A 22,493-nucleotide genomic window follows, 5' to 3' on the forward strand; every position below is an offset into this window, starting at 1 on the left:
TTTGACAGGCCAGGCAGTACATTGGATTCCTCTCTCTAGTTACAACTCAATTTTACTTTGCCTACACATATATCAAATATTCTGGCATAATGTTTACACATTTTCCTCTGTACTCATACACCTGACAACAATGAGATTACCAAACAGTTGTTCTTTGCTCAAAGGGATTAACTACTGCTTTGTAATTGTTAAGTGGCTACTTTCCTCTTGGCGAGGCTAGAAGAAAAACTTTAGCTATGGTAAGCAGCTCTTCTAGGAAAAGGACACTCCAAAATCAAACCAATGTTCTCTAGTCTTGGGTAATGCCATAACCTATGTACCATGGTCTTCCACTGTCTTAGGGTAGAGTTCTCTTGCTTAAGGGTAAACCTGGGCACACTATTCTATCTTATTTCTCTTCCTCTTTTTTTTTGCTGTTTTTATAGTTTATGAAAGATTTATTTTAATATTATTACTGTTTTTAAAATATCTTAATTGTTCATTACTTGTTTAATTCATTTATTTCCTTTCCTCACTGGGCTATTTTCCCCTGTTGAAGCCCTTGGGCTCATAGCATTCTACTTTTCTAGTTAGGGCTGCAGCTTAGCTAGTAATAATAATGATACTAATAACAATAAATATCCTATATGGAGCTAAGGCAGGCAACCCCTTGCTGAGCAGCCACCATAAGGCCTAGAGAGAACAAATCTAGGGACCCGTGTCTCACTCCTTACAGGTAGAAGGCAGATAAGGTCATCTGACAATTACACATGCCCGTTAGAAACACTTGTGACAAGAAGTTCCTACTGCACCTGGCCCCAGGGACGTGTTTGTGCCCCTGACGACATGAGTTCTGGGTTGTCGCTCTTGACGAATGGAGGAGGAGCGAGAGAACAGTCAATAATCTGCCAGAAACAAGAAAGAATTTGTTTCTTGAAACTTACCTCTTGACCCTGCCTGTGCTGAGAAGCAGCTGATTGTTGTGCGAGAGTCCGTCTTGCACGCTCAAGGTAGCGCCTTAGCATCCTCAAAGGACTTAGTAACAGTTGATCCATGTCTTGGTTACTTCCTGTAGATTCGTAATCCAGCAGGGTCCAAACCTAGGGACCGATGTGGCCAGATTTTGAATGGGCCATGTCAAAGGAAGGACCATTCAACTCACTGTGTCTACTGCAAAGGTTAAGTCGAGAAGGAAAACCGTTAAGAGTGTCGTCATTATCCGACGTTCGACTCAGTGGCTCGTAAGGTGATCCTTTCTGGGAATAGAGGACTTATTATTATTATAATCATCATTATTATTTAGATCGTGTTCGAAAAGAGGATCGCTACCAACTGCGGGAAAGTTGGTTCAAAATTCCGTATGAGCATTGATAATTGGCCGAAGAGGGAAAGGACTCCTTTCAGCCCAAAAATCTGGTTTAAGGTTGCGCCATAGCTTTTACCGCTGATACTGAAGATTTTATCCTCTTAGGGATACAATAAGACTCCTCAGATAGGTGTATAAAGACACCAAACATAGACACCCCTTCTACGACACCAAACTTAGCCTGGTAGACTGTGATAGAGAACATCCTGAGGTATCTAGACCTTTTTGTCACTTAGCGCACAAGCACTTCTCTGAGTGCAGAAAAGCTGAATACCCTCCAGGCTTGAAGTCATAGGGATGCGACTGCATTGTAGTATATCTACACATGTGGCTGACGTAGGAGGTCATGTAAAGGAAGTGACTCCCTTGAACTTCCTTCGGCAGTAACTGTAGGTCTGAGAACCATTCTGTGTGTTGCTCAAACGGAGCTATTAATGTCACAGACAGGTTGAACGATGATTTAACCCTGTTGAGGAGCAGTACATAGGCATTTTGTGATTGAGAGATGTTGTGAACAGGTCTAAAGAGGCGAACCCCAGACAACAGGCCTTTGGTCGCTTTCCATGGACCCAAGGACCATCTAGAATTGACTATCTGAGTCTTCCTGCTTAGGTTGTTTGCTAAGATGTTATTGCCTGAAATGGATCAGATTAAAAGTGAGATATAATCGTTCTGTGCATTCCAGAACCTAGACAGCTCCATGAGAGCTGTTATGAGAAGGTGCCTCCCTTCATTTAAATAGGGCACTACAGTGGTGTTGTCACTCCTCAACAGTACTGAGTGATCCTACAAGAGATGGAAGTGATGAAGGCCAGAAAATCTATCTTCATTGCTAGAAGGTTAACACAGCATTGCGACTGGGATGGGACCATAGCCCAAAAGCCATGTGCTGTTGCAGGTGAGTACAGTATCAGTGCCCTTGTTATGATGTGTTCATAAAGACCACCTTTCTTGGGCTCTGATACTATCAGAACACATGTTTCCAGAGGATTCCCTGCACCAAGATCATAGGGTCTTCAGTTGCCACTGAGTTGGCCAAATGTGGAGGCAACTGTTGGGGACTACACGGTCCAAGAACAGGAGGAATCCAAACAGACATTACCAATGGGCTGGAAGCGAATTCTGTAAGAGAAAGGGGAGCCATTTATTTAAACAATTTGATTCTGCTCTGCACTGGAAAGATCTTTCTCAGTAAAGATCAATGTGCATTCCCATAAATACCATTTCTCATTTGGGCATCCAGGAAGACTTCCATAGTACGTTTACAATGACCCCCAAATCATGGCGAAACTTGAGAAACGTCCCAGTTTAGGAGGATCTCCGTGTGTCAGAATCAGCCAATCGTCCAGATAACAGAGGAGGCAGATTGCGCTGATGTAGGCCCAAGCTGACTCTCTAAAGTGAACACTCATGAAAAACCTGGATGCTGTTGACAGTCCAAAACTGGTACTCAAAACAGTTATGTTTTGTGCAGACAGGATCTAGGTACTCCCTTAATGCCGGATGGATCAGGATGTGGGAGTATGCATCTGACAAGTCCACTGTGGTCATGAAGTCAACTGTCTGACTGCCTGTTTGACCAAGACTGCGGTCTCCAACTGAACGGAGTTTGAAAGACAAACTCATTAATGGCTGAGCTCTAGACTTACACCCACAACGCGATGTCGTTCGTTGATCACCGGGCGAAGACAATGGACTTGATGGGTGACCATACCATGCTATAAAGACACTTACTGTCTAGGGTTCATCTCCATGGCACTCCCAATACTGTCATCTGCACCTCAGGCATCCTCTCAACAAAGGCATCACAGGGAAGACCCTCCCATAGTGGGGGCACTGTACACATCGAGCAGCTCTACACCTCTCTCCCAGCTACCCTTTTCCACACAGGGTTGTTTGGAAGTGTTATTCTTCGTGTCAATGTTCTGCCTGGAAAAATCAATGAAATTCCTACGTGCCAGTCTCTTCAATGACATAACTCAGGGGACAATTGGTGCAAAAGGGGAGGTGCAGGAATGTACAGCCTCAAGGTAAGAGATATGGCTCCCTTCCATCCATTTCTCTATAACTGCGTCAAAATTGTCCACTGGGAACAAGGATGGGATTAAAGAGAAGGAGAAGTTCCCTCTTTGGCACTTGTCTCAGGGACGACTGAATCTCATTTTTTAAGACACAGTTGGCTCACTGGTCAGTTGTGTTATGGGCAAAGAACTCTGCCGCCAGACAGGAAGATGTCCTTAGAAACCTACAAAGAACTCTGCCGCCAGACAGGAAGATGTCTTTGGAAACCTACTTAAGTCAGGGTTCGAGAGATCTTAGGAGATGGTCACGGAGCAGACAGTACACAACCAGTTGTCCATTCAGGAGGTTTGAAGGGTAGCCTTCGCTAGACTCTCTCTTCCTGAGGTAACTCCGGTGGAGAATAACACAGGTTGTGCTGCCAACTTTTCTGCTGAAAGACTCTGAATTAAGGCTGACACAACTGGAGGTAAACGCAGGGGAAAAGGAGAGATCATCCAGAATGTTTATTTCCTTGCCTTACAAAGAGAGGAAGAAGTAATCTTTACAAACTGCCAGCCCTAAGGGATTCCTTCCTTGCAAAGATTTCTGAGCTAACTTCCTGTATTAAACCAGCAACCAGCTTAGACCAAGGAATCACCAACTTGGGTCTCGAGCCTAAGGGTGCATTAGAGCAACTCTAGGGTTCACTCACCCTTTGGGGGAGGAATATGCAGGTACACAAACGCCACTGACTGTGCGAGAGAAAGACAACATCTAAATCAAGGTTGAATACGGCACACCCAGCACAGTGAAAGGAGTTTCAGTCCAGGCAGGTGCATACAATTCTGAGTAGTCAGAATTGCTGTTGTACAGAGCACCCACCACCCCGCCTCAAACTCGGCTGAGCCAGGAGTGAGTCACGGTTATCACAGTGAGCCCTGGAAAGGGATTGAGGACAGGAAAGTTTCCTAGGATGTAGCAATGGTCTCAGAATCCTACACTGAAGAGAGAGGGGGGGGTTGTAGACCACTATCGACACAAAATACTTCAGGAGGGAGTTCGAATCCTTCTGACCCTGGGACTTGCCTGAAAATGAGGTAGGAAGTTACGTGTCTCCAGAGTCCCTGGGAACTTATGTCTTTCCCGTGAATATGAAAACTGGGGACTACGAGAACTAGGAGACCTCCAGGGAAGAGGTCTGACTCAACTGGAGGGACCCTGTAATGCTCACAAATGAGATTTCTCTCAGATCTCAATCCCCTACTAGTTCTAAGGTAAAAGTATGTATTGAAGGTGGAGAGACCTGCCTCCCCTTCCAACAACTTGGTTGGGACGAGACTGGGACTAGGCCAAACATTTCCCAGAAAGTCGGAAACAGAATGCCCTGCCTTACCACCTTTCATTTCCAGGTGTTTTGTTACCTGGAAGCATCCACAATTGTATGCAAGAAGGAGGCGGCACTAGAGGGGGACGGTGCCAGAGTATATACTGGATCTAGGTGCAGATACCAGCGAGGCACAGGAAGTTCGGAAGGATGAAGATGTGTTCTCTTGCCTACGAAAAAAGGGAGCCCTAGGGTTCCCTGGAGACAACCTTATCATCAAAGGGAAGTAAAACGGTTCATCGGGGTAATCTGATGAAGCTGCAATCACCACCAGAGACAACTTGTATGGATAACGCTGCTTTGACAATATACCAAATACTGTACGTGCAGTTGAAACAAACAGGATGCAGGTCGACATCTACCAGGCTCATGAAGGTGCTAGAGGGGTGCCCGTAAAGGCAAGTGCAGGAATACATGACACAAGAACAATTAGCCATAATACAACAGACAAAATAACAAAAGCACAGCTTGTGTCAGTGACAAAAAAATTACACCACAAAGGGTATCATTGTGTGGATATAAAGTGGTGATCGTAGAAAAGAGGAGTGACTGCCTCCTCTTAGCACAACGACCAGGAGATAAGAGAAAGCCATTCAAGCAGCGGATAACACACCTACGCACTAGCGTTGCCTGGCAACCTATCGTGATGCAATCAACCCCTTTCCTTATTTGATTGTCTGGTCGTAGAAAACAAAACTAGGAGTAACCTACATACATGATTCATTAGTTTTTATCCACGTAAGAATAAATATTAAATGATGAGATGAATATCTATCTGAAATTCACAAAACAACAACGATGAATCTATAAAGCAGAATGTGACAATTAGAAATTAAACTCCAAATAAATACCATACGTACCATTTGCTTCTGCTTTCTTATTGGCAGTGGCAATTATATTAGCAAGATCAGCTTTAGTTTCTTCTCTGCGTTGTTTGTTCAGAACACGGGCACTTGTGCGAAGTTGAGGTGTTGGTCTGGATTGCGGAACATTGGGGGCAGAAGGTAAAGGCACATTTGGGAGTGACTGTGAGATGCTTAGAGGAACTGTTACACCTGATGAACCTGTGAAACAAAATAAGATGTGGTATTCCTTGCAAGATAATGAGACGACCAACTTAATTGTGCCAGGTTAGCAACTAAAAATTATCACCACATATCACAGCAATTCAGTCCAAGAAGTACGAGAAATTCTTTCTTAAACATTTCAAAATGCAATACTTTTGAGTAGAAACTATTCTCACCTGATGAAGTTAGGGTCTGAGAGGTTGGAGGCATTGTGAGGTTTTGGAGAGAGCTGGAGTGTTCTACCCCATTGTCTTGTCTTTCAGCTCTCAAGGGAAGGTCAGCAACCTTTGAACGCTTGGTTTCATAAATCAGGCCAGCATCGCTGAAAATTCAAAAACATATTATAAGTAAATTCAGCCTAATCAATTGTAGATGGTTATGCATACTATATTGTACCAACAAAATTACACACACTCTGGTACACTAAATTGCACAATACAGTGCAACTACTACAACAGTTCTATTTTACATTGTTCTCCATAGCAATCAAGACCCTGTTCTCCTCTATAAAGTTAAAATGGGTCTTTTTCATACTTCCAATTTCTCTTGACATGGGTACTTATGAAGAAAATGGAAGAGACAGAAGAAGGTGACAACAACAGGCTGAGACTCACAATAAGAGTATGATACAAACATCACATAAGATCTGCAGAATTTATTGAGAACAGTGATGCCCAAAGACTGGAAAGGTGAAAATTCCATTGAGTGAAGAAATTTGGCCATGTTATGAGAAATGAGCGCAATCAGTAAATAATGGTAGGTGTATGAATACAGGATTATGGCTAGGAGGGAGGAGATAATCTTGAAGAAAGGTCATCGATTTCAAGAACTGAATCAGATGGAAATAGTAATATACTGTAAGGCCTGAAAGTGTACAAGACAGATGGAGCATGGCTTAGAAGATAAGACAAATTAACGTACCATACAGAATCCATAATGTGCAACTAACCTACCAATAACACATCCACTTGAGTCCATGATAAATATTAATGGATCAATGGATAAAAATAATTGTAGTGATAGAAAGTAGAGTAAAAAGTTGGAAGTAAAATGCATGCATAACATAGAAAACTTACCCAAGGAATTGGTTACCTTTGCATTTATCCTAAAATCTTGGGCATACTAAAACTGTGTACATGTTTCTCACAATCGCAAGAAAACTCTTGACAAACAGAATATAATAATAATTAAAAGGCTAAAGAGAGGAATTATACAAAAAGCATACGGTAAGAGTTGTCAGGGTTTACTTGTAAGAAGGCATAAAACAATAGTTATGTTTGTACAACGAAAGCTGTCATACTACTGTAATTAATCATTTAGCCATATTTTGTACTTGATAAAACATGGCTTTAAAGGTATCAAGGTGGCTCATGAATGGCAGAGACAAACGACAGTGACAATGCCCAACAGACAAACCATATTTTACATACGACCAGCACCCAAGGCTCTTCTCAACCCAAGCTAGAACTAGGGAGGGAAAGGCAGTGGCTGCTGATGACTCCGCGGGTAAACTTATTTCGTCCCCCACAGCCCTATCCTTAGCTCACAGACAGTGAGCTTGCACACTAAAAAAATATTTTGAGCTTGTGCAGGTCTCAAACCCCAGTCCATCAGATTGCAAGGCAGGAACACTCACAATAGGCTACCAAATGAATCACTACTCAAATGCTACAGAGATTAAAGGGACATGAAAATCCTATTTGATTAATGGAAAACTTAAGAGACAACAATAGGCGGCACCAAAAATTATTGAATAGGAGCAAAGTGAAAGGTTGGAGTAAAACATGGGGCAAGACCAAGCTCTGTGATGTCCTCTGATTAAAATTAATTGTATGGTGGCTCTATAATGAAAAAAATAGCAATGAATGGATTAATACTATTGTAATTATTATCATTATTATTATTATTATTATTATTATTATCATTGTTGTTGTTATTACTAGCTAAGTTAGAACCCTGCTTGGAAATGTAAGATGCTATAAGCCCAAAGGCTCCAACAGGAAAATAGCCCAGCAAGGAAAGGAAATAAGGAAATAAACGATATAAGAAGTAATGAACAATCAAAATTTGACAAATTTGGAGACAATTTGTATTTTTCCTAACCATACAAACCTTAGCTATTTACATAGGGTTTACTTTTCGGCGTAGCTGAAATGACGAGCCATTAAGATTTTAACGAGGGTTAACTAACCCCCGCTAGTTAGCCGCGGGTAGGGAAGGGGTAGCTTTCTACCCCTCCCCCCCCCACACACCTGCGAGTTATCTCACTTCACTTAGAGGTAGGACTTGACTTGGGGGACAGGGCTGGCGGGCAAATATGTGTAAATAGCTAAGGTTTGTATGGTTAGGAAAAATACAAATTATCTCCGAATTTGTCATTTGTTCCATAACCGAAATACAAACCACGCTATCTACATGGGGTGACTTACCCCTTAGGAAGGGCGGAAAGTCCCCAGCCTTACTGGCTTTGGCTTTACCCGGGGACCCGAAAACCGAGTGAGCAGCAATCAAGAAAGGGGGTCCCTGCACCTCGCACTCTCCGAAGCTTGCTATGGATGCGCGGCCTACATAAGTTGTGTGTGAAAGAAGAAAGTGTGACCCGTCCTAGGCAGTTGACCTGGAGTTCTTTAAATAGAAATCTAGGCTAGGACGTTCCCAATACCACCTCGTCAGGGTATGGGGGACGCAAACAGTATTATAGTTAATACTAGGAGCACAAGGGAGCATGGTTTACCTGCAGAGGTTGAGGTCAGCTATGCAGAGACCAGGATGCTGCTTTCCCCAAGGGAGGGGAGAATGAAGAAAGAAGTAAGGGCCAGACATACTCTTTCAATCACGCAGACTAAAACCGGGTAACAATGCCCCCAACCTTTTACCACCTGTCCATTCAGGAGCCTGAGGTTAGACCAGCTGTTGTGCAGCCACCACAGGGCCAATAGAGAATGTATCGAAGCTCCTGTGGGTCACGTCCTGCAGGTAATGGGCTGTGAACGTCGTCTGGCGCTTCCACACCCCAGCTTGCAAAACCTGCGTCACAGAGAAATTTCTCTTGAATGCCAGGGACATAACGATGTCCCTGACATCGTGCGCTCTAGGGCGGCCTGACGGAGGAGGGTCAGGATCCAAGGTATGTTGAATAACCTTCCGGATCCAGGCCGAGATGGTGTTCTTGGTGACCATCCTCTTTGTCCTTCCTGTGCTTACGAATAACGCTTGCACCTGAGGACAGACTGCAGCTGTTCTCTTCAAGTAATGCCTCAGATTCCTCACTGGGCAAAGTAACAGATGGTCTGGGTCACTTGTTACAGAACGAAGACTCGTTACCCTGAAGGAGTCGAACCTAGGGTCTGACACCCCAGGGTTCTGAGTCTTGGCAACAAATTCAAAGACGAACCTGAACGTTACCTCCCCCCATCCCCTTGAATGGGCGACGTCGTAAGAAAGACCATGAAGTTCACTGACCCCCTTGGCCGAGGCCAAAGCAAGCAGGAAAGCCGTCTTCCAAGACAGGTGGCGATCAGACGCCTGGCGTAATGGTTCAAACGGGGCTCTCTTCAGAGCCCTGAGGACCTGAACCACGTTCCAGGGAGGAGGTCTTACTTCTGACTGAGGGCAGGTAAGCTCATAGCTGCGTATGAGTAGAGAAAGTTCTGACGAAGAGGAAATGTCCACTCCTTTCAGCCTAAACGCCAGGCTTAAGGCTGAGCGATAGCCTTTCACCGCTGGAACTGAAAGGCGCATTTCCTCTCGTAAATACACAAGAAACTCCGCTATTGCTGGAATACTGGCATCGAGTAGAGATACCTCTCCCACGACACCAACCATAGAAGACTTTCCACTTCGCCTGGTAGACTCCGATAGAGGACTTGCGTAGGTGGCGAGACATCCTGTCCGCAACCTGTTGCGAAAATCCTCTCTCCGTGAGGAGACGCTGGATAGTCTCCAGGCGTGAAGCCGAAGCGACGCTACGGCCTTGTGTAAGATGTTGCAGTGTGGTTGTCTGAGTAGCTCGTGTCGTGGGGGGAGTTCCCTCGGAAGATCCGTCAGGAGCTGCAGAAGGTCCGGGAACCATTCCACGTGATGCCACAGCGGAGCTACAAGTCATGGAGAGATTGACCGATAGTCTGGTCTTGTTGAGCACCCTTCTCATCAGACAGAATGGTGGGAAGGCGTAAACGTCGATGTTGTCCCACCTCTGCTGAAAAGCATCTTACCAGAGAGCCTTGGGGTCCGGGACTGGAGAGCAGTACAGGGGCAGCTTGGAGTTCAAGGCTGTCGCGAACAGATCTACTGTCGGGGAACCCCACAAAGTCAGGACTTTGTTGGCTATCTGAGGATCCAAAGACCACTCGGTACTCACTATCTGCGTCGCTCTGCTCAGACTGTCAGCGAGCACATTCCTCTTGCCCGGAATGAATCGAGCCGAAAGTGTGACCGAGTGGGCTTCGGACCACCTCAGAATCTTTACTGCAAGATGGGATAGCTGTCGAGAAAAGGTACCACCCTGCTTGTTGATGCAAGCCACTACCGTGGTGTTGTCGCTCATCACCACTACGGAGTGGCCCGCCAGGGTCCGTTGGAACTGTTGAAGAGCCAGGAAAACGGCCTTCATTTCTAGCAGGTTGATGTGGAGGTACTTTTCTGATTCTGACCAGAGGCCTGAGATCCTTTGCTTCAGAATGTGGGGCCCCCACCCTTCTTTTGACGCATCCGAAAACAGAGTCAATTCTGGGGGGAGGACGAGAAGATCCACTCCCTTCCGAAGGTTCACGTCGTTCAGCCACCACCGAAGGTCCGTCAGTTCCATGGATCCTATAGGAACAAGAAAGCCCAGAGAATCGGAGCCTTGATTTCACCGGGACTTTAGCCGCCATTGCAGGGATTTTATCCTGAGGCGGCCGTTCGGAACTAGACGTGTCAGGGAGGAAAGGTGACCTAGAAGACGTAACCACGAATGGGCGGGAAGCTCTTCCCGCCTGAGGAAAGGTTCTGCCACCCTCCTCAGCCTTGCTATCCTGTCATCTGATGGAAAGGCTTTGTGGAGATCGGTGTCTAATATCATGCCTAGATATACCAGTCGTTTTTCGGAAGAAGAGGACTTCTCAAGGTTTACCACGACCCCCAGGTCTCGGCAAACCTCCAGAAGCCTATCTCGGTGTCGAAGAAGGGTCGACTCCGAGTCTGCCAGGAGCAGCCAGTCGTCCAGATAACGGAGGAGACGTATGCCGTTCCTGTGTGCCCAAGACGAAATCAGAGAGAACACTCTGGTGAACACCTGAGGAGCTGTGGAGAGACCGAAACACAGCACCTAGAACTGGTAGATCTTGCTGTCTAGACTGAATCTCAAGTACTTCCTGGAAGACGGATGGATTGGGATCTGGAAGTACGCGTCCTTCAGATCCAGTGTGCACATGAAGTCTTGCGGTCTCACTGCAAGTCTGACCGTGTCTGCTGTCTCCATGCTGAACAAAGTTTGCTTGACAAACTTGTTCAGGGCCGAGAGGTCGATGACCAGTCTCCAGCCTCCAGACGCCTTCTTTACAAGAAAGAGTCGACTGAAGAAGCCTGGGGAGCCGTCGTCAACCTCCTGGAGAGCATCCTTCTTGAGCATGGTCTCGACTTCTGCCCGATGGGCTAGTCCCTTTGCCGATCCTATGGCATAGGAGTTCAGCGACACTGGATTCGCTGACAGGGGAGGAGGAGATGTCTTGAATGGGACGCGATAACCTTGGCCGATCACAGAGACCGTCCAAGAATCGGCCCCAAGTTGCTGCCACCTGTGCACGCAACTTTGAAGGCATCCCCCCACAGGTGGACACGAGGGGGGATTGCCAATCCTAGGGCTTGCGGCCTCGGCCGCTGCCTCTAGGATTCTTACTTCCCCTAGAGGACTTGCCGCGCCTTCTGTCCTTGGTCTGAAAGGGCTGCGGCTTAGACACCCGTCTTAGCTGCCGGAGCCTGCTTCAGTGTCTTGCGAGGCTGCTGTTGCTGTTGAGGTGCCGGAGGCTTGTAGGGCCAAGATGTCAGGGCCCTCTGGAGGAGAGAATCTTGATTCGATCTCCTCCACCTATCGGCTGTTCGTTCTATGTCCTTGGGCTCAAGCAGATCCCTCCCAGTAATGGAGGAGTGCCTGAGCCTGCAGACGTCCACGGCGGGGACCTTCGGATGGAACCTCTCAGCCACTGCGTCATGACGCTTGAGGATCGAGTTAGCCCACAGGTTAGCCACCTGGTGAGCGAGGAACTCGATCGAACGCGTGCCCGAGAGGAGGAAGGTCTCCAAAGCTTTCCTATTGCTCTCCTTGGACAGATCCTCAGAGTGCAATAGGATGCCCAGAGATCTCAGCCAAACGTCCAGCCACGAAGTTGCCTGCATGGCACTCTTCGCGACCTTCTCAAGGTTCAGGATCTCCGACGCCGAGAACGTCACCTGCTGGGCGGAGAGCTTCTCGAGAGGAGTTCCTCTGGTCAGCTCTTCCACGGAATGGTGGAGCGGAAGGGCCATACTAGACTCCCCCATGATCTCAAAGTACCTCCTCTGATGTACTCGAGGAGGTGGGAGGAGTTTGAACCCGGCAGAAGAACGACCGGAGGAGGCGAGCTCGGAGAGCTGAGCTTCGACTGTGTCCCTGGCCCCTTTCACCCCTTTGGACCAAGGCAAAGCTGCGCTGGACTTAGGGGGTTTCTGGGTGCCGTAGACTTCGTCTAGCACCGTGTCCTTGCCCTCACGAGGGGCAGTCTCCGGGTCCTTAAACTTGTTGAGCTGCCTCATCAAGCCTAGGACCTGCCAGAAAGCGTGTTCCGACTCGAACTGGTCTCCTCCTTGCGGACTGGCAGCTAAGTCTCCGGTCCCCAAAGGCTCATCTTGGGGAGATACGTGGACGTTCCTCCCGGGGTTTAGTTGGCTCTGGACGTACCCTGGATGACGATTTAGGAATCGTCTTGGAGTCCTTAGGCTCCCTCCTAGGAGGAATACAGGACTCCAGCAAAGAGGTCCGGAAGGGGGCTTCCCGCGAGCAGCTTCTCTCCGAAGAGGAGGGATTCCTCCCATTGGTGCCGTGGGAGACAACCCTGCCTCGCTGGACTCTCCTGAGGAAGGACAAAACTCGTCCACAGGAGAAGAAGAAACAGCACGCGTAAGAGAAGGCGTAGGAGTCCTCCTAACCGACCTCTTGGGAGCCAACTTCTCCCAGGAGAAGTCACCACGAAGTCCACTCCTCTCCTTCTCTTCAGCGGGAGAGAGCCTGCCGTTGGTTTAAGTCCCATATCAACGAGGGCAGACTTCACAGCCTGAACCACTGCGTTCATAATGTGACGGAACCAAGGCTAACGGGTAACTGACGCAGTGTCAGTTATTCCCGCTGGAGGGAAGGGGATCTCCTGATCCTTCGGAGTGGACACCATGGGGCCTGTCTGAAAAGAAGAGGAAAAAAAAGTGTTGCATGGACCTCTCCGTAGATCCTTCCTGGTCCTGGTGGGTAGACCTACGCTTGCGCGGAGGCGATCCAGAGGCTGATCTGGAAGTCCGTGTCCCTGTCGGTTGGCCGTGATGATGTTCCCTGCGGGTATGGGAATCGCGGCGATTCTCACGCGAAAAGGCATTCAAGGAATCGCGCGCGGGCGATTTCCGAAGCGCGGGCGCATTGCCGCATGTGGAAGAATGCGCGTGGGTGCATTCGCTCACGCGGGGCGCGCAGGCGAAAGGACACGATGGTGCGCGATCGTGTTGGAGCGCACATGAAGGAGCACGAGACCGCGCGGGTGAAGGTGTGCGCCGAGCACTAGGCGATCGCCGGTGGCGCGTAGGAGAACGGCGATGGTCAGGCGAAAAAAGTCGCGAGCGACTTGGCGAGCGTTTGCCAGCCGGAGAGCTCTGGCGCGTTGGAGAACACTGGCGCGATGGCGAGTGATGTCGCGTGCGTTCCGGAGAACGATGGAGCGTACCACGAACAGGCGAATGACTGCGCGCAAGCGATTTGTCGTGCGAGCGAGTCGGAGACCTGGGGCGATCAGACTGAAGAGGGCGAGGGCGCTCAGGAGAGCGCTTGCGCACAGGCAAGTGATTGCGTGAACGCGCAGGAGAACGTTAGCGCACAGTAAGATTACTGCGCACATCTGAAGAGGTGGACGAACGCGCAGGTGAACGCTCGTGAACAGGGGCTTTAGCTCGCTGTTGCGCCGGAGCAGAAGGGCGTGCAGGGGCGCGTGGGCGAGGCAACGGGTTAGTACCCTTGCCTAAGTCCAGATCAGGTGATCGTGGACGAGATGATGATCGTTGGTGCGCTAGGCGCACATCAGGCATAGGTTGAGCAAAAGCACGGCTGCTAACAGGAGAACGTGGGCACGCAATGCGCACATCAGGAACAAGAGGGCGCTGCTTCGCAGGAGACCTGCAAGAAGGAGAGCGCTGGCAAGCAGGTGATCGCTGCCGCGCAGGGGAGCGCTGGCGAGCAGGTGATCGCTGCCGAACAGGAGAGCGCTGGCGAGTTAAGTCCGAAGACTTTAACTCTGGGGAGCGCTTGAGCGCTACTGCACGCGAACGCGCAGGGGAAACCCTGACGCGCAAGGAACTCACCCACACCGTGAGTAGAGTCCCTTAGTCCCGAAGGGATCAGTGCCTGTTGGATAACAGGGTGAAAAGGCGCGCAAACCGCATTTGCAGTCAGGAACGGAGAAGGCAGGTCGGAAGGTCTGGCAGTCGTAGGGGATCGCGAACGATCCGCGGAGAGGTCAAGGGGCACTGCTGTGACGGGGTGCTCCTGACGGGGGGGCTCCTCCTTAGGGGGAGGATCAGGAGAGGACGACCCAAAGAGGCGCCTCCTAACTCCTTTATAGGGAGAAGGAAGGCCTCTGCTGCGAAGAGGCCAACGGGCCTTACATCGAATACAACCACGAAGAAGGGCGTCCGGGTCAACCGTCCTCCGAAGAGGGGTCTCTGTCAGCGCGCTCCCCCGAGGGGGAGACCCGCCTGCAGGAGAGACCGTGGGACTCACCTCCCCCCTCGGAGGAACTTCGGAGGGAGGAGGAGAGACAACAGCAACGTCCGCAACAGGAGCAGTATCAAAGGTTTGACCAGACCCGTCGGAAGGCTCGGCCAAAACAGTGTCGACAAAATCCGAAGGGAATACCTCCGGTATTAGCGGCAACTGTTTGACCGCAGCCCCCAACTGGATCAGGTCAAAACGGGCTTCCTTGGAGGGCGTGCCCTTAAGCCCCAAGGAACCCCAAAGCTAAAACAAATCATTATTAGCAACAGATTGATCAAATTCCTCAAAATCCAAATTATCCTCCCCCAGAGGAGAAGAGGGAGCTGCCACGCTAAGGGAGGCAACGCCCTCTCCCGCACCCCGAGGTCGGGAAACACCACTAGGGCCTGAGCTACCACTCGGCAGCCTCTCACGAGAGACCGATCGAGTGGGAGGAGGAGGTTCGGGCGGCGGAAGAGGAGTCCTTGGAGCCTTCCTTCTTCAAGGTTGCCCCTGAAGGAGAACGGTCTCTCTTAGACTTCTTCTTACGCCGGCGGCCGAACTTCTCCCACTGGGAGGCAGACCACTCCCTGCACTTACTGCACGTATTCTCTCTATCACACTGTCGGCCTCGGCACTGCGGGCAAAGGGTGTGAGGATCGGTGTCCTCCGCTGACATGAAGGTCCCACAAGGGCGGCCAGCGAGTCCAGGGCACTTGCGCATAACGATGACAACGGTCGAGGCCAACTTCCAAGCACACAGAACTAGGAAAAGACAAAAAACAAATTAAGGCTGTAATTAACGAGGACGAAAAACAGCAACGTCTGTCTTCGTCCGAGCCAAAAAGTGAAGTGAGACAACTCACAGGTGTGTGGGGGAGAGGGGTAGCAAGCTACCCCTTCCCTATCCCCGCAGTTAACCCTCATTAAAAACTTAATGGCTCGTCATTTCAGCTACGCCGAAAGTAAACCCTATGTAAATAGCGTGGTTTGTATTTTGGTTACGGAACAAAGAATATTTTACAAACCTTAACATTAAAATAGATATTTCATATATAAACTATAAAAAGATTTATGTCAGCCTGTTCAACATAAAAACATTTGCTGCAAGTTAGAACTTTTGAAGTTCTACCGATTCTACTACCCAATTAGGAAGATGATAACACAACTTGGTCACAGCTGGAATAAAATTTTAGAGTACTGTGTAGTATTGAGCCTCATGCTGGTATTCTTTTTGTTAGAGGAAAAGCTGCTGCGAAAGTTACTAATGGAGAGCAACAGGGCAAAAGAGGAAAAAGGACTAGATGCAGCCTTACCAGCAATACTATACGAAACGGCAGTATTCAGTGTCACAGAAATTCAAATTAAAATACAGTACAACAGAAGCTAGAGAAAATAATATGGGGAGATAAGATTATTCAAAATGAAAACTTGGAGAGGAGGAGGGCTAAAGTTTGTAAAAGGAATAGAAAAGGGAAGAAATAAGCTAATAAGAGAAATCTTTTGAAAAAAACCAAAGCAGATGAAAATAACAGAAGGATGAAAGACATGGCTATGAAAGATAGAATCTTCAGGAAGTAGGGATAAAAGAGATTAAGACCAAGATAATATAAAAAGAATAGTAAAAGGAGGAAAAGGATAAAAGAAAAAGGGGTTTAAGAATTACATGCAAAGGAAAATGACCAAGTATGAAATGTTTTATGATAAGAGACTAGATTCAGTTATAATGTACAAGGCTACAACAACCTTAAGATTACACGATATGAAAAGCCATTATGATGTGTAAGCTGTGAAATCAGAAGACCTAGACCTTCCTGCTTCACTGTACATAAATCAGTAAAAATAAAAAATAAAAAAAGGTATTACAGCAGGTATATTAAGACAAAGAAATATCTATAAATATTTTATTTAAGGATGAAGGAATAAAAGGAAGAAAATAATTGGAAAGGTTTTATATAAGGAAGAAGAAATAGAAAAAAGAAAATAAATTACTGTACATGCATAAAGGAAAGAATAAAACAATGAAATTGTATATAAAAAGGATGAAGGAATAGAAAAAGCAAAATAAATTGCCTACCGAAAAGAGGGAATAGAAAAAAATAAATAAAATTAATACCTAAAAGAGGAAATAGAAATAAAACAACTACTTACAAAAAAGAGGAATGAACAGAAAGAAAATAAATAACCCCATGTGTAAAAAAAAAAAAAGGGGGGGAAAAGGAAACAAAGAAATGGAATAAATAAAAAAAATTTGGATGAGCCAATGAAAGGGCAACATTCAGACCTGAACCTAAGCAGAACAGTATAGTGGCCAGGAGATGATACATAAACTGACAATTTAACGATTGCGTAGCCAGCCATTTTTTTTTTAAATTTACTTAAATATGGATCCTCTCCTCAAAATGTTGGACTTGAGAACAAGCAACAAATATAATTTTCCTTCACTTTGCAAATACTGTACTTCAGCCATTTTTTCTATCGATGACCACAAACCAACACAGGTAAAAAATTTGCCAATAATTATTATCATTATCATTACTAGCTAAGCTACAACCCTAGTTGGAAAAGCAAGATGCTCCAACAGGGAAAAATAGCCCAGTGAGGAAAGGAAATAAATAAACAAGATAAGAAGTAATGAACAATTAAAATAAAATATAGCAACATTAAAAGATATTTCAAATATAAACTATAAAAAGACTTATGTCAGCCTTTTGCAGCAAGTTTTAACTTTTGAAGTTCTACTAATTCAACTACCCGACTTGGTCACAGCTCGAAAAAAAACTTCTAGAATACTGGGAATGGCCATGATCAAAAAAGCTTCTGGGTATAGCTCTTTGTAATAACTAATTTGATTTAATATATATATAATTTGGGCCATACAACCAGCACTGGGGGCAGGGAGATCATACAATCTCAGGGTGAAAAACACTTCCGGAAGAAAGGAACCGAGAACAGTACATGCAGCTACAGCCAAAGCTAGAGAGAGGGTAGTTCCACAGAATCTTTTTGGCATTAACACCAAATCAATTCTCCACTTGACATTGCCTAGAACTAACTATATTGGCAAAAAGGCTGGCATGACCAAAATGCTTGTTTCAATCATTTTAATCTTGACAGTACTATTATTATCATTAGTATCACTACTATCATATGTTAGACTATAACCATAGTTGGAAAGGCACAATGCTATAAGCCTAAGGGCTACTAAAGGAAAAAATAGCCCAGCAAGTTAAGGAAACTACAAGAGAAAAATAAACAATAAAAAAATATTTCAAGAACAGTAACCACATTAAATTAGATCTTTTGCAAATAAACTATAAAAACTTCAAAAAAACAAAGGGAAGAGAAATAAGATAGAATAGTGTGCCTGAGTGTACCCTCAAGCAAGAGAACTCTACCCCAAGACAGTGGAAGGCCATGGTCCAGAGGCTAAGACCAGAAAACAATGGTTTGATTTTGTCATGTCCTTCTCCTAGAAGAGCTGCTTACCATAGCTAGAGTCTCTTCTACCATTACCAAGGAAAAAGTGGCCACTGAATAATTAAAGCACAGTAGTTAACCCCTTGAGTGAAGAATTATTTGGTAATCTCAAGTGTTGTCAGGTGTATGAATCCAGAGAAGAATATGTAAAGAATAGGCCAGACTATTCAGAGTAAGTGTAAGGGAAGACAAATGAGCCATACCCAGAAAGAGGATCCAATGTAGTACTGTCTAGCTAGTCTGAGGTATAGCATAAGATGTCTATATATTCTTTCATGTGTAGCAGTGACAGTAAAATATCAATTAACTATATAATTACATATGTCAACACCTATCAAGGGGCTGGTCTCCTCCACATCCAATACCTAAATATATATATGGAAGCTAATGGCACCTTGGTCCATAGTTATTTCATATATATTCTTTGCACTGAAATGTTCAAGCACAATAACCTGCTGACAGTAATTAATATATCTGGTAGAACCTATTTCATTTAATGTTCAACTTTCTGATATCATAATTAAAGCTAAAATGGAGAGTGCTCGCCTCCATATTAGGAAAAGGGGGCATGACCTAACATGTCATTTTGATTACTGTTATTAAAAGTCATTATAATTTATCATGAACTTGCTGGTTAATATCAAATAACTAAGATCTAATCATTGTTCAATATAATCGAATGTAAAAATATGTAATTCCTATGCCCTGGCCAGAAAGATAAATTGGGACCGCCTACCTATCCTAACTGAGCAAGCAACCAGTCACAGTAATTTTAATCAGGAATTAACTATTCTAAAACAAAACAAAATGATTCTAGGTAAATATATCACTTTTTATGATAGCACTGGGTTTATCCTAATTATTATTTCATTAATTTCTTAAATTTCGAGTGGAAAACTCGAAGGAATTAAGAAACAAACACCAATGCAGGAATCGGGTAGCCATGTTGGATGAGACTCCGGAGATGAAAAATATTGATGTTTTACTTATAAGTACAATAAATTACGACATTTTGCACCTACAAGGGTTTGTAGTACCTCTACTCGCATGCTTAAAGCAAGACAGTGTCTGAATTGTCAGAAAAATAACTAATTAAATTGGATTTCAGAATTGGGATTTTTATATCGACATCGGACGACTAAACAAAGATGGCGGTCGCTACTTTTTTGTCTCCATTTTTATACCTTGTTTGATTCACATTTTCACTGTTATCCTTGACACTAAGAGTCCGTTTCCGCTTGACCATCTTCCTGAGAGTTGTTGCAGCCTACATGGTGAAGCTACATGGGCCCACACCTCAGCAATCAGTCATTTTTCTCCAAATCTTCCAGTCCGGTCATTCGCCCCGATCACCACCACCCAGTATTTCACGTTTATTTTACACCTCATAGGTTGGCAATCGTTTATTAATACACTTTCAACATGGACGCGAACTTCTTCCGTAACTATTCACAAATTCACAGGTCTATCAGAAGGGATATTCAGTTTTTGTAAGGCAATAACGAATCCCACTTCATCGTTTGTTGTGTCAATTGCTTGAACTCGAGCACTCTACATAAGGCCTTCTTGCATGGAAACTTAGATTTTCCTGTATTATTTTAGATGCGATTCTTATGGAATTATTATTCATTTTTTAGTCAAGAAAGTCTTATAGCTTTCGAAAAATGTGTCTATATGAATTGTTAATGAAGATGAAGGCACACAAGCTCGTAATGCAATATCGTCTGTTTGTTGTGTCCTAATACCCGCTCAGTGACGTTGACTGTGTCCGATTAGACTCATTTGTTGACATCGACAACACAGAGAAAATCACACTAATCTTCTTCTTGTAACTTGAAAAATATTAATTATATTTCATTTTTTTATAATTTATTGCTATGAGATTACATTTATGAAAGTTATCTCTTCTCCTAAAAGTTTCAATAACAAGCAAAACTTTGAAAAAGTAACACTTTCGAACACATCCCGCCAAAAAAGAACTCTCCCCCTTGAAGTTCATGTCAATTATTATTCTGGAACCTTTCTTTTCAGCAGACGTAATTGTGAATGCTTATTCATATTACAAAAACCACGAAGAGAAAAAATAGTTCATTCAACTTGAGCACATCATTCTGAATTTTTCTTTTAATTTGTGTCAACAAAACTTCTACTTTAATGAGCACGCAGGCGTGGAAATGGTATAAAAGGTTAGACATTTGAGATCTGATAACATAGCATTATATCATAATTTATATGGTTACAACCAATTAAGTTTATGGTGTGTTATAACAAAAGAAATTAACACGTTAGCAAAATAGCTTGGTTTTAGATCTAGTTCACTCTAAAATAAGTTAAAAGTTTCCAAAATCAGAAAAAGAATGACAATGGAACCTAGGAAATTTGATAGAACCATAAGAAAAACTTATAGATATTTTGCAAACCGATATTAGAACATATCTTTATTAGAAAACAGGGTTAAAATCATATTCTCCAAGAAATGCTGTTTGACAAAATCAGGTAGTAGCTACTTGGACATGTTAAATCAAATTGGGTTGAAATGGAATCGTCAAGAGGAAAGTCCAATGAATTTAGCAAAAACGTTATTATAACCATGAATAATGATTAACAAAAGGAATTATGACATCACAAAAGAATCGTTTGTTGGTAAAAATTCCGATATATATAATCGGAGGAAGACTTTCAAAAGTAAAATACTTTGCAATGTTGCCTACACTTGTGTACATTGATATGCGATGAGCCATACAGCCACGCTATAATAACATCTAAAAATCAAATATTCCAAATGTACTTGAGGATCGTGATATCTTTTGAACTTCTAATATCAAGATTGAACTTTTTGTAACTTTTCTTAGATTATTATAGATCGTATTACTGTAATCTATTCTCTTACTACTCGATTAATTACAAAGTCGCAATAAAACTTTGCCAAGCAATTTATTTAACCATATCAATTTATCTGAGGATATTTTTTTTTTTAATTATTACATTATTCTGGCACTGATCGACAAATAACAGTTTTGGTTTTTTTTTTTGGCCAAATTATTATTATTATTATCATTATTGCTATTATTGTTGCTGTTGTTGTTAGCCAAGCTACAATCCCAGATGGGAAATCAGGAAAGTACTAGAAATATTCAACTTTGTCAACAAAGCCCCTGAATTATTTTTCATCAATATGACATAATTCTTTGCTCTACATCCATGCATTCCAGTTAATATATAGTTCAATTTCTCGTGCGTATCTTTAATTCCGTTGAAGGAAAAGTAAAATATAGTGTCATCTGAAAAAGCGTTGTATGGTTTAGCGCTAACTACAGAACATATCTAGAATACCAGTCGTATACATTCAGGATAGAATAAGATCTAAGACACTTCCCTGGGGTATTCCTCCTCTTAATTTTTCATAAGACGAATAATTTCAAATTTGTATACAGTGTACTGTGTCATGCAAGCAATCTTTTAAATACTCATTTTAGTGTATGCAATCGCATGATATAGTTCTGCACAACTACATAAAAACATGGACTCGATAGAACATGGATAATGTTGACTGACTATCAAGTAATTTCAAGTAGGCCTATTCACCGGTGTTGAAGAATTGATTAGTACCATCGCTGCTACAATTTCTCTGAAAAGAGCATACCGACTTGTAACAGTAGGGCTGTATGTATTTCATTTTCATTTTTCCAAAAATATGTACTCATTCAAAGATTTCGATATCTAAAGAACGGAAGATACTATTTTGAGCAAACAAGTAAAATTGAATTTTACATTTACAAACTAATTTAAGATCAACCGTGTCTGATTATTTTCACGTTCTCGTGTTTTTTCTGGTTTTGCGTTAAAAGATGGATTACCTTACTAACATCGTGTTAATTTTATAAAGAAAAATGTAAGCGTGAAAGCGCTCCCAAACTTCGACTCTCGTGGCTTCTAGAAGCAAGCCGTACCCGTCGATTGGTGTGACTCCGTTGCTCCTAGCGAGCGACAGGGAACTATTAGAACCGTTTCTTTGTCCTCAGTGTGCAATCCTATCATTCAACATCCTTCCCGTTTATACCACTTGTGGCATTGCCTTTCAACCATAATAAAGGTTAACCCAGTCTGCATATTGCTAATTACGTTTTGTAATTCCCAAGATCTCGTATAATTAACTTACAAGTAGGCTTCATCATCCATTTAGACAACCCCACTCTTTTCGCGCTTCCATATTCGCCAGCTTGCATGGCATTACCTCACTATCATGCTGTA

General features: G+C 44.3%; 1 protein-coding gene across 1 annotated transcript in view; it reads right to left on the reverse strand.

Moving 5' to 3' along the window:
• Window positions 1–19,993, reverse strand: part of crm (cramped chromatin regulator) — a 118,425-nt gene extending 98,432 nt beyond the window's left edge. Inside the window, exons 1-3 of the mRNA XM_068354111.1 lie at window positions 19,427–19,993; window positions 5,974–6,119; window positions 5,591–5,794 (exon numbers count right to left, since the gene is read on the reverse strand). Coding sequence (XP_068210212.1) covers window positions 5,591–5,794; window positions 5,974–6,119; window positions 19,427–19,488 — 412 coding nt within the window. The 5' untranslated portion in view covers window positions 19,489–19,993. The remainder of the gene's footprint in view (window positions 1–5,590; window positions 5,795–5,973; window positions 6,120–19,426) is intronic.
• Between the last annotated feature and the right edge of the window lie 2,500 nt (window positions 19,994–22,493).

This window comes from Palaemon carinicauda, chromosome 30 (genome assembly GCF_036898095.1).
Source record: "Palaemon carinicauda isolate YSFRI2023 chromosome 30, ASM3689809v2, whole genome shotgun sequence".
NCBI classification, from domain to species: domain Eukaryota; kingdom Metazoa; phylum Arthropoda; class Malacostraca; order Decapoda; family Palaemonidae; genus Palaemon; species Palaemon carinicauda.